Genomic DNA, 13,541 nt, shown 5'->3' on the forward strand with positions numbered 1-13,541 from the left:
TTTTTCTGCCAACAACATGTTTGATTATGATGTATTACAGTGGACTATATTTTTGTAAAATATTTTGTAAAATTACAAAGAACAAAAAGGAGCGTGCCCCATCGTATAGTACAGTTTGGGATTCAGGAGATTAGCTAAATCCCCATAATGCACTGTTATGCTCTTAACTGGTCAGTCTATGTAGAATATGACAGGTGACGCACTTCAAGTCAGAAGTGTTTGCTCACCATTTTGGGCCTTACAAGCCCACTTACCACCTGGAAAATAGGCATTAGACAGCCCAATTTCTCAGTCAGTGTGTCTCAAATCATCCTGTAGTTTGCTACATTTTATGTCTTCTCATAAAATGCATGATGACACCACTACAAAAGAACGTTGTTCAAGAACATAAACTGAGATTATCTGTTTTAATTCAGATTTCCGTGTCCATGAGCTGTTTCCCAGCATTTACACAGTTAAATCCATTTTCTGTAGCCTCATAGCAGACCTCTACACTGGTACCATGGAATCCAAATTTAGAGGATATAAAAGCAACTGAAAATTAGCATTGATTACAGAGACCCAGCATAATGAAACATTTAAAGCTTGAACTCCATCCTCAATGTGTATTTTATGCAAAAGTATAGACACCAGGGACTGAATTACAAAACAGTAACCTAAAATTAAGTATTCAGATAGTGTTCAGAGATGTTTATCACATTCCTTGATTGGGCTATAGTCTTGTAACTCACTCACAGGTATCCATTATTCTCGATGTAATTTCCTGTCAGACTAAAATGGACTACAAATAGATTGATGTTCTTGTGCATTAAAGCGCATTTCTGGAAAATACAACAGGCAAAGAATTACAACAAGCAAATGTGATACAATGTATGAGCATCCAAGATTTCTAATATGGTAACCTGGCTGAAGCTTCTGCCACTTGTACAGACCCAATGAGCTAAATTTTAAATGAGGATATGAGCCCTCAATGGTACAAACCTGATGATTTTTAATAATCCTATTGCATGTGCAGAATAACTAAACAGAACAGATTTTGTTCAGTGGCAGCTAGGCACCTGGTCACAGTACAAAGAAAATAAAATACTGCATATTGCATCGGTTAATCAGGATTACAACCGAATACTCAGAAGGAAAACTCCTTACATGATTTTAAAGGGCCAACATCTTTCAGTGGTTCAATGAACCACTGAACCAGAAGGTGCTACCATGTGGAGATTTTTTTTACTCAGAGGAAAGCAATTGCTCTCAGTGCTTCCTAAAGGGAGGAAAAAAATCAACAGTGGCTCCTGTTCCTGCTCACTAATCAGTCACCCCAGCTGGGAAGTACAAGACAGGACAGTGGGTGCAGTCATGATTGGTATTAATACTTTCCATAGTCAAATAGCCTGCTAATGCTCACTGCCTGGGTTCATACAGGACAAAATGGCCACTACAACAAAACGCACCTGTGATATTATACCGAATGTGAATCTGTGTCTTCAAGTAATATGGAGGAGGGAAACAAATGGATGGTTACAAGTCTGATTTCACTATATCCAGAAATGGAAGCAAATCAGCTTTACTTAAATCCAATTAAATTCTGTCCATTAAATTGTTCAAGTCACTGAACTCTTGGAGCGTCTGTCTTTAATACTGTTGATGGGAAGCATTCTACCATCACAGAGCACCTTTCAAGTACGAACTGTGAAGACTAACATGAGCCATTTGAACAAACTAATTCACTGGTGACTTTCAGTGGCAGCTGTGAAACCCATTTGATTTTCTACCCAAATGAATACCAAAAAACACCCTGGACTAGGTCCCAGAAAATGTCATGATAAGCTGTAGAAAATTACAAATGTCTGCACAAGATTTAATTTGCAGCTACTTTCTCTGGTCCTATGTTACATGTCATCATGCTCATTACTGGACTGAATACCTGGCACTGCTAACAAACCACAAATCTGGTTGCATTTAACTCTGCGTCTTAGTTTTCTGCTAATACCAAAGGGATTAATAGGAGGCCCAACTCGCAGAAAAGTTTCCTAATGCTGGGATATATTAACGCATTAATGGCAAAGTTCTGCATGTGACACCCAGGCATTTTGTGGTCTTAACTGTCTCATTAAAGAACCATTTAGCAAAGTATAGCCACAGCACATGTATTAGGAAATTACACATACTTATATTGTAGTATGGAATTTCAGTATCAAAACAGAATGTGAAGATATGGGAATACTTGGCTACTCGATGCCTATTCCCAAAGCCAACAATACCAGTCATGCCATGGTAATTATACAAAAAGGCACCTAGAGTGCTGCTGAAGAAGCAAGACCGTTCTTTCAGGTTGGTCATCTTTTCTTCCGGTTTTGTCTAGTTCCAGTCATTCTCTGATCCAGAGCAAAAACACCAGCTTCAAGCTGAATATTTCAGGTCATCTTGGAATGGATTCATCGCCCAAAGCTAGAGTGTAAAATACAAGAGGAAGCAGCATTTGAACACCCCTGTTTACTATTTACAGTACATAATTTCCCACTATATACCAATGTTAACAATACTCTTTTGCTTAAAACTGTTAATTTTTGTTTCACTTTCAAATTAATTATACTCTTGGATATGATTGTGTGTTAACTTTGCTTGTCAACCACTAACAAAATGTTTACAGAAAGCATACTTAATTGAGAGCTATAGAACCACAGCAGATATTTAAAATAATTAAAAATTGTAAGTAGATGCCTTACGTTTTACTGCCAGCAATGTGTTTCCATGGCAACATGCGACAGAGGTAACAAAATAAGGATTACTTTCATCCAGCTGCACTTGCTTAGGTATCCCAGTGTCTTCTTCTTTCCTTCCCAGTCTTCCTCTGGCACCCTTCCCCCAGGTATACACTTCACCTTCTGTTAAAATAAAAAGGAGATGCTTTTGGCACCCTGCAGTAATACCCTAATTTTTGATGCTTAATTCAGACAAACTAGGGTGCTAGTTTTGCAAAACAACCATAAGATTCTCAGAGGTGTTTAAGTTCAGATGTGTGAATCTTAGAGTGATCTCTCTTGATAGTTCAGTGGCTAATAGTACTGCCTAGTGTGATACAATGCCATGTGGACCAGAAAGATCTCAAGTTCCATCTTTAGTTAATTTTAGTTGGGGCATCAGTTAGGTGCAACTTCAGTTGGCTTCAGTGCCCCAGGCCTGGGGAGATAGTATCAGTTGGAAGTCCTACTTCTTATTGGTACCTAGTGACTGCTCCTGAAAAGTTCATGCGTGTGGACATCAGATGTGAACAGAATCAAGACCAATCATGATGCCTCTGAAGCTTGCTGACTTTCACTGTCGATGATCACAAATGAAGGATGATCACTTGGACAAGATACCATAAGTCAGCAAGTACTCACGGAATTGTATCCCAGGAAAAAGGGATGTTTTCAAGAGAGGGAGATGAGAAAATTGGAGGTGAGAGGGCAAGTGAGAGAGAGAAAGAAAAAAAAAAATCACTGAGCAGCTTTTCTAAGCTAAAGGGCATGACCTTGGTTTAAAAAAAAGCAACTGCCATTTAAACACAATACTGGAGACCAGATAATCCATGTCACATATGGATTAAACAACAATTAGACTATTTTAATGTCACATCTTTCAAAATTGGAAATTCAAACAATGCTAAAGAGTATGGAATTAGCAAGCAGGTAGCAAATTAAGTAAAACATTGGAAGGAAAGAGGGAGTGAAGTTAGGGCAGTTTCTCAAAGTGGCTGGAAGTAGGTGGTGATGTCTCACTGACTGATCTGGGGCCTCCATTCAATGTCAAAGAATCAATGATTTGGATATAGGGCTAGGGGGGAGAGGATAGAATCCAAATTTGCAGGCAACGCTATAAATAGAAGGTTTAGTAAATATTCTGAGGGCCTAAGGAAGCTGCATGGGGATATTGTTAAGGTGGTGGAGTGGGCAAAAAAAACCTAGCAAACAAAATGTAACGTTGATGAATGTAAGACTGTATATGTAAATTTAAAAATAAATAATAATTGTACTTTGAATGGGGGAAAACTGGGTGATGTAGAAGGACAGGGAGATTTGGAGGTACCAGTTCATAAGGTACTGAAAGCACCTCAAGTGGATAGGCCATTAAAAAGCTGATAGAATAGTGGGTTTTACAGCAAGAGGGATAGAATATAAAAATCAAGGAATAATGTTGAATCTATATAAAATCTTAGTAAGACCATAGCTGGAGTGTTGTATGCAGTCTTGGGGCTTCACATCACTAAAAAAAAATGTGAAAGTAATGGTGCACAGATTCACAAGGATGCTGCTTAGTACTAAATAAAATTATAAAAACATTAACGTGAGGCTATTTTTGTTAGAGTAGATTAAATTAAAGAATGATTTGACAGAGGTGGTTAAAATTGTGAAAGCATGAGGGAGAGTAGTAGATAATGTCCGAGCAAGGGCAGAGAGAAGATTAAATGCAATTTAAAACTGAGAGCAAGAAAAATTTTATTTTTTATAGAAGGCTGAGAGGATGTGGAATGTGATCTCAGTGACTGAAGAGGTAGTGTTAACCACATCGACGTTTAACAATAGGTTAGTTAGGTGGTTGAAAGAAAGAGGAGTAAAGGGATATAGGAAGAAAGAGAGCACATGTTACTAAGGCAACTGCTCAAGGATAAACTCAACACATGCTGGTTAGACAAAAGGGCATGTTTTGCTGCTGTAATTTTTTAATGCAAGTCCCGCAAAAATAGTATTGACAGGAAAGACAACTTGTTCCTAGCTTCAATCAACTTCTATGTCATACTCAGCTTCAAATACATTGTTCCTGGCACGGATTCATTTTGGTCATTACTTCCAAAAACAAATCTAAAACTAAGGTTTTTCACTCAATTGAGAGCAGCATTGATTGCTGTTGGATACCATTAGAAATTTATATTGACACAGGAATATAAATTGCATACCTTGCAGAATGGAAATCTACTGATTTCTTTTTTCCACGCCAATTTATTCCCCTTAGCCTTTCTCTTCTGAAGTCAGTGATTTGTACCTGGCTCCATTTCCATAGGCATTTGCAGCAACCCATTACCTCATCAAAATATTGAGCCTTCAATTTTGATCCTGAATGACAAGGGCTAGGTTTTTCACTTGGCTTATAGTCATCACGCCTCCCAGCTCCCTGGGGTTTTTCACTCACTGAGGAGCAGCATTGGTTACCGTTGGATACCATAAGCTATGTATATTGCTCTTCCTGGACTTGAGACAGAAGTTTCTTAAGCAGCCATTACACACTCCTCTCCACTAGGTTTCCTACTAGTAGTAACTGGGGAAAAACTATTAGGCCCATCCTTGTATGGTTCTGTATTACAACATAATAAAAATGATAAAAATACGTCATCCAACATATTAATCTTCATTTGTGCCGTAACAATGCACTTCATATCTGGAATCCAACATTGCCATGAACGGCAGGAGGACCATTAATTTATGCAGCCAAAAAGCCCATACTGATTTCAGAATGACTGACCTATAGTTTTATTAAAAATATAGGTTTTCCCTAATTTACCAGGCAGCATGCTAAACTGCACCAGGCTTTTGAGACCTACTCCAGCTAACCACTGATCCCCTTCAGGCAGACTCACAGTCAGCATAAAAAAATGCAATAAGTCCTGCAATTAGCCTTCGAGGCCTGCTCAAGTGAATCTCTGCCCCATTTCTCTCCTCTAAGCAAATTCACACCAGGGAATTGGCCTAAAATGCAAACGTCCTCAAGGTCAGAAGTTCTTCTGTGGTCAGGAATGTCTCTTTGCAAAAGGGGACAATCCTGGTCCTAATGCCAACAGGTTTTCATGCAGCAACCACTGGGTCATGATCAGCACCAGGAATCCTCCTAAACAGAACTGCTGAAGCCAGCTATGGTGCTCTTGTTGCAATTCCAGCTGACAAAAATCTAGTCCAGAACAAGACAAGAACTGAGATGCTGCAGCTTTTCTGGTCTGCAACACTCAATTCCAGATCCTGTAGAACATTTACTCATTGAACCATTAGGATGCCATCTATAATTTTTTATATAGGTAAAAAAAATCTCCCAATTTGAAAATAATCTCTTGTCCTGACATTCTTTGCTTCCCTGTGTGCTTCAGTCAGCGGTAACAAACAGTGTGGAAATGATTAGTGGCAAGAGGTTGTTAACAATCTCTCTCCACAGCAATGAAAACACACAGTAAAAACCCATCTTTCCTGTACACGAAATAATAAAAATTAGTCCCAAGAATTAGGTATTGGAGTAATTTTCAGCACCTTAGGCAGAAACTGTTTGATTACTCTACTTTTAACTAGTGTGTGAAGCAATAAAACAGGGCAGATTTTAATTAGATAAATGTATAGCATTCCTGTAGTTAAAGGCATCATAATGTTCAGCACAATCATAGTATTAAGAACAGAAGTTTGATCAAAAAGTAGTTTATTTTCTGCACTGGGTCATGTAATCACTCAAAGGCTACCTTCAAATATTTAAGGGAATGGATTTATCAAGATTATTGTGATTTTCAAAAGCTGCCATTGGACGTCCATTGGCAACACAATAGATTAGTCCAAGGGAGTGATTTAATCGTTCATATCACTGAATATTAATTTGATCAACATGATTGGATTTGCAATTTGGCATCCGTTAGAATTTTAATAAAATGCTAATTATCCCTTAATTGATTCCACTGCTACATACCTGCTCCAATCGCTACTGTGAAAGCATCACCACAAGCTACCATGGTAACCTTTACCCCACGCAGGTCAGAGACCAAATATGGCAATCGATTACTATGGCGTGTGCTGGTGCCTAGCTGTCCATGTTGGTTACTGCCAAATGTGTAACATTCTCCAGCTTCTGAAATAAACAAAGAGACAGTCATCTTTTTTCATGATTCTTAGCAAAAGGCTAAGCCGGACAGCCTGGTGGTACAGCACAGTGGTGTACTAACAGAGAAGTGACTTAGGATAGATGTTTGCTAGTAGAATCAACTACCCATCAGTTTAGATCAAGTGGGAGGAGGAGAATGTGAAGGGAAAAGTTGGCACCATTTGGATTAAGGCAATACATGCCAGAGGGTGAAATGGGAAGTGTCAATGTACATTGCATTAGCACACCTCTTCGCAATGAGTTCAATAACAGCTTTGGGATAGGTCTGGGTTCTTAGTTGGGGAAAGGTTTATGCCCTGTGGAGTTTCAGGGAGACATTAAAATAAGACCTTGCATGTATAGTATCTTTAATATAGAAAAAAACATCACGAGGTGCTTCACAGAAATATAAATCAAACAAAAACACATCTCGGGTCAAACAGAATTTAATTGTCGTTTGGTCAAGGAACTTCTACAGCTAGAATGTGTTCATCAGTTTCAAGCTGCAGCTGAGACATACCTAGCATTTTCAGATTGTTTGGCATCTATCATTAGGTTTGACAAGTGAAGTATGACATCTAGATAAATTACTAGTGAATCTTTTGTGCCATTGCTCATTATTAGCCAGGTCTAGCACCCTTTTATAAGCACAGGCAAGTATACATTTTAATGTACAAGATAAAATGATGCAATGTAGATGTGCATCCCCTTATGGATAGAATTTAGCCATGGTTCAGCAATAGGACACTTACACATTGAGTCAGAGGTTTGTGGGTTCAAGTCCACAGACTTAAACACAAAATCTAGGCTGACGCTTCAGTGCAGTACCGAGGGAGTGCTGCACCTTTGGAGATACCATCTTTTGGATGGACCTTTAAACCATGGTCCTGTTTGACCTCTCAAGTGTAAGTAAATTATCCCATGACATTATTTCACAGAAGAGCAGGGCAGTTCACCCAGTGTCCTGGTCAACATTTATTCCTCAATCAACATCTCTAAAACAGTCGTTATCAACATTGCTGTTTGCTGTGCACAAAGAACATTTTCTACATTACAACATTGACCACTTAAAAGTACTTCATGGGCTGAAACGCCCTTTGAGACATCCTCTAAATGGAAATCTTGCTTTTTTTCTTGATTGTTTTGCATTCTGGAAACCAATACCTAGATTACCTACAGGTTAGATTGGCTCAATATCTTTTTTGGCAACAAAGTTCAATTGTTAAATAGGCAGAAGCAGAGCTGAACGAGAATTTAATTGTTGTTTGATCAAATAATGTTGTTGATGGGTGGGACTCATCTATTTGTGGTGTAGGTGAGAAACTGATACAAGCAGCATTTTCCTTTGTTCTTGGGATTTGGATGGGACTAACGAAGCAGTATTTATTGCCTATCTTTAGTTATGCAGGCAAGTCCTTCCTAAAGGACATTAGGAAACTAGTTGGGTTTTTATGACAGTTCGGCTGCTTTCATGCTCATTTTACTGATGCCTGCCCACAAACTGAATTCAGTTTCAACAACTTGACATGGTGGCATGGAGTTTAATCATGATCTCTAGAGGACTAGTGCAGTACCATAGCTACTAGTCCACTGTACTCTCAAGTCGCAAATGCTGCCCCTGACATGCTGAGTATTTTCAACATTTTCTGTTTATATTTCCGATTTCTAGCATACACAGTATTTTGCCTTTAAACTCTAAAGTCACTGGCTTTCTCTCAATTAAGACTGTTTTGTGTCCGCAACAAAGTGTGACATCTAAACAAACAAGTGAATCTACTGTATCGCTGGTGATGATAAATCAGAGGAATGTTATACTGTGTAAAATACGATGCATCATTCTACTGCTGAAGTACAGCTGTGCCTGTATTTTAAGGCTACAAATGTAATTCATGTTAGGTAAACATGGAGCTGTGCTCATTTAAAAGGTTAATTGCTGGAGATCAGAACGCTGGGTTTGATTGTGGGAATATCAATTAAGACTCTACAGTCATTACAGGTCTGGCATGTTTTAGCAAAGAGGGTTTTTGTGCATTGCAAATACCAGCATTTATATATATTTTTAAGTGTGACAACAGAATTTGGCATTAGACAGTGTGTGACATCGGAGGTGTGATGGACAGGAGTGGGCAATTAAGCAAAGTGTTTATATTATGGATTAAAGACGAAATCCTGATGAGTGGTGAGGTATTTTCATTACATGTCAGAAGCACAACAGCATGTTATGGCCACTGAAAGCTTCAACAAGAGGAGATTTCTCATGAAACAGACTCCTAGAGATTAGAAAGATTTGAAGAAAGTGGCAGGATAAGAGGCAAACTATAATTTTCCCTAAATGCCTGTTGTGGCTCAGTAACTGATGTTTAACTCCACATTTAACTTGCAGTAAATAATGCTTCAAGTTCCTCGCAACAATAAACAAGTTACAGGCAGTGATAATGAGTAAAAGTTTACAGAGAAGAATCTCAAGCTTCTCTGCTAATAGTCCACTGTTGTAAAAGGCAATTTTCAAATCAGAGTCTTTATACGAGTCCTCATATTGCATTTCTCATTTTTCCTCAACTCCCGAAATTTAGTCTTCCATAGTACATTCATGTTCTTGCCGACCCATCATCTCCTCCCCTTCAGCAACTTTCTTTGCCTCCACTTATACCAGGTATCGTCCTGTAAGTGGAAGGTGCCCTGAAATACCTCACTAAATAACTTTTTCAATCAAGATACTGAATGCCAGTGGGCTATTTGACTTTATAAAACATCACTGCCAAGCTTTATTTAATCACCAAAGTCCACGTACATATAACGAGCAATGAACGGCACGAAGGAATAGGAGCCCTAGCTGATTTCAATCCCAGCACAAGGTTAATAAAGTCAATTGCAATCCTTAAATGATGTCCTATGAGGTTAATGCTCTTCTGTTTTTAATAGGAGAAATAACAGACAGTGTTACTACATAGTTCAGCTAATAGGAGGAGCACTTAATACAGTGCCAAAACTGAATGTATTATTGATTTTTGCTACAGCAGAGGAAGCCCCAGGAACAGCATAATGTGGTTGGTAGCTTCAAGTATGTAATTTTACAGGGATTTAAAACTTAACTACTGTAGTGTAAAGCAATTACCTGAACTGCTATTTCAGATGATTTCTAGTGCCTTATTTTTAAAACTGCTTTAAATCAGAACCTACAATCATGTATAAATGTTAATGCATATCATCACAATGCAGTTTTAATGCATATCATCACAATGCAGTTTTAATGCATATCATCACAATGCAGTTTTAATGCATATTAGCACAGTGCTGTTTTAATGCATAGAGTACTATCACAGTGCAACTTTACCATTCTATTTTCAGTTCAGAATCATAAATTCATTAGAGTAAAAGGAGGCCCATCGAGTCTGCACCAGCTCTCCGAATGAGCAACTCCCTCAGTGCCATTCTCCCACCTTCTCTCCATACCCCTGCACATTCTTCCTTTTCAGATCATAGTCTAATTCCCTTTTGAATGCTTCAGTTGAACATGCCTCCACCAGACTCTCAGGCAGCGCATCAAAAACATGCAACCTGAACTTCTGCAGAGTGGCAATCAGAGTCAGATTGCCACTCTGCTCCTAGTTTCTTGCCTTGAAATCCAGCCTCTCCTTTCTCGCCCAATCTTCCAATTCAGGCCAGGTGAGAACTGTATAGAGAAAGCGTGCTCTGGAGGCCTTCAGTCAAGGGCTGCAGAGTCAGAGGTAAGGAAGCCATGCGCCCTTTTCTTTTACAGCACTAGCTGCCGTAAAGCAGATAAGTTTAAAGGTCTAGCCACTTTCAGAAGCCATTGTGGGGTTGGGGTTGGGGGGGTGGGGGGCTGGTCGGGTGGTCAGCTGGGGGAACCGGGTTGGTCGGTGGGGGTCCAGTGGGGGGGCTCCGCGTTGGGTGTTAAGTGGTGGGGGGTGGAAGGTCAGTACTATACTTACTCAGGAGCTAGAAGTGGTTTTAATTCTTTTCACTTCTCCTGGGTAACTATTAATGTAAGACAGTCAGAACCATCCAAAGTTTGCAATTTAAATCGTACTTTCAGATGGTAGGGCAATTGCCCAATGGAAGTTTGAACTTCCCGGGCAATCCTTACCTGAGGGCTTCCAGGTACCCCAGCGCATCTTTCAGACACCCTCCAGCTACACGCCCCAGAGTCCAGAAGTTGCGGCCATGACATTTCATTGTTTCACAAGTTCTGTTTCACTGAGCTTGTCTATATATTGCACAATATGAATTACCATTTTGCGTTTTGTTTCAAGGAAGGTGCCTAGCTTTATCATATACAGTGGCTAATGTGTAAAATAGGCTACCTCTGAAGAATGGTGAAAGCAAAGAATGTTATCAATTTCTTGCAAGTGATGGATGATTTTTTTGTAGACAGGGCTTGAGAAGGCTATTGCAGATAAAAGTGTGGTATGAAATTTCAGAATTTTGAGACTGGAAATGATGGAAATGGTCTTTATCAGTCCTGTACAGTCCTCTGCTCCTAAGGATATTGAGACTTGGAGGCAGGGTGGGGGCAGAAGAGGAAAAAGGAATGCAGGATATGCTAGTTAACCGTATCTAGTGATGAATTATGGATAACTAATGGTATTCTGTAGCTTATTTGATTATATTAAAAGGAGCCCAGAGAGGAAGTTCCCCAAGTTTTTACCCTCGTTCAGGAGTTAGCATTACTAGTGGTTGAGTAGACCACACTAAACTGCACTGTCCAACAAGACGGGGGAATATTAACGGGACTGATGGCCCTTTCTTGTCTTTTTTAAGTATTTGTAAAATTCCAACAGTGATGATGTCTGTCACATTATAAACCACAGCATTACATAATTACAACAACAGCTTGTGTGTACATAAGTATATTATATATATATATATATATATATATATATATATAGTGGCTTTAACATGGCAAAACATCCCATGATGCTGCACTAGAATCGAAAATACGTATGTCGAGCCAAATAAAGTGATATTAGGGATACAGGTTCACAAGCACTAGCAGTCCTTCAGCACCGCTTCACGACCATTATCCACAGCTGAGCCCAGTGACTGACAGCATTACAGAGCCTGTTGTGCCCACGCAAATGTGTTTCCCATCATGCCAGGACTGGGAACCCTGGCTGCTTTTATTCCCTCCCTTCACAAGTGGCACTTCAGGCAATTATAACATTCTAACTGCTAACTTCCCCAAGGTCAAAGCCCAGATTTTGTGGTAGTAATGATGGCCAAACTGTCAGTATTCGCTGTCATTAATCTTCTGAAGCTGACAGCAACTTCTGGAGTCCACACAGACGTAGTTAAACACAGCAACCCAGAAGTTGCCATCAGTGATCCTAGTTCCCCATAGGGAACCGATGAGAATTATCTCTTTCGCTCTGCTAGGCTTGATTTTAAAGCTCTTGAAAAATTGCACCTTGTTGAATGAGGTGTAACTTGTTTTTTGCTTAAATGGTGTACAAAGTTCATACTTACTGCTGAACATCTGCACTGGCCGTGAAAAACAAATTTTATATTTATGGAATGTTAAATCTTTCCATCATGGAATCTACCATGCCACATGTACGCCCCAATCATTTATTTTTCTCTCTCTAAAATTCTAATTAAAATTGAAAAATTCAGTGCATTTTACTTTCAGGTTTGCTGTCTGTGGAAATACTTCAATGCGATTAGCTGCTTACCCTTCTTGATGACTGAGAGGGAGCGAGAGGGACAGCCAGAGAGAAAGTGCTAAGTCTTTATGCGCAGCTTTCTTCAAGGTCAGTGACAAGCACCTTCACTTTGCCAATGATGGTGAAATCTGCACCATGGTTACTCAACACAGTCCAAGGCCCAAACTTGATACCTTCTATTCTGCATGCTCCTTAACCACCAAGCCATTAAAAAAAACAAGAACTGTATTTACATAATCACCTTTTACTAGCGTTTTACAGCCAGTGAAGTACTTTCTAAGTGTAGTCATTTTGTAATGTAGGAAATGTAGCAGCCAATTTATGCACAGGAAACTCCCACATACAGTGAAATGATAATGATCAGATAATCTGCCTTTGTAATGTTGAGAAATAAATATTGGCCAGGACACAGGAGATAACACCCCTGCTCCTCTTGAAAATAGTCCCATGAGATCTTTTACATCCACCAGAGAGAACAGGCAGGGCCTCAGTTTAACATCTGATCCAAAGGATAGCACCTCCAACATTGCAGCACACTCTCAGAACTGCAGTGGAGTGTCAGTCGATACCTTTGAGCTCAAGTCTCTGGAGCCAAAGGAGGCAATTGCTTTTGAAATAGCGTCTCTCACCTGTAGTCGCTGCAGAGTGAGCTGTCCCAACATCCACATGCACAATATTTCCTTCATTAAGGGGGTATGATTGCACAGGAGTGAAAGTATGAACTTCTTCAACTTGACTAGAGGGATGAGGATCCTCTGCTGCAGTTAAGTTATCCAAACCGAGCTTGTTAAATCTGAGAAGCAGAATTTTTTTTTTAAAACAGTTAATGTACAATAATAAAATAAAATCCAATACAGAGACTGCACTTTAGCATTTATCACTGATACACATCCTTCTGGCTAGTTCGAGGAATGGGCATGCTCTACACAAGGGAACTTCAGCCACTGACAGATGCTGGCAAACTGAAGAACCAAAGTTGATAGTGAGGGAGAC

General features: G+C 39.5%; 1 protein-coding gene across 5 annotated transcripts in view; it reads right to left on the bottom strand.

Annotated features, from left to right (window-relative positions):
• Positions 1-393: 393 nt before the first annotated feature.
• nek8 (NIMA-related kinase 8) overlaps positions 394-13,541 on the bottom strand; it is a 55,164-nt gene continuing 42,016 nt past the window's right edge. For 3 of the 5 annotated variants that reach the window (XM_078548025.1, XM_078548023.1, XM_078548026.1), the window contains 4 exons: positions 13,178-13,341; positions 6,694-6,852; positions 2,724-2,882; positions 394-2,445 (listed from right to left, as the gene is read on the bottom strand). In XM_078548025.1, coding sequence (XP_078404151.1) covers positions 2,417-2,445; positions 2,724-2,882; positions 6,694-6,852; positions 13,178-13,341 — 511 coding nt within the window. In that variant the 3' untranslated portion in view covers positions 394-2,416. The remainder of the gene's footprint in view (positions 2,446-2,723; positions 2,883-6,693; positions 6,853-13,177; positions 13,342-13,541) is intronic. The other 2 variants (XR_013577489.1, XM_078548024.1) reach the window with 2 other exon arrangements.

This window comes from Cetorhinus maximus, chromosome 9, assembly GCF_964194155.1.
Source record: "Cetorhinus maximus chromosome 9, sCetMax3.hap1.1, whole genome shotgun sequence".
Taxonomy (NCBI): Eukaryota; Metazoa; Chordata; class Chondrichthyes; order Lamniformes; family Cetorhinidae; genus Cetorhinus; species Cetorhinus maximus.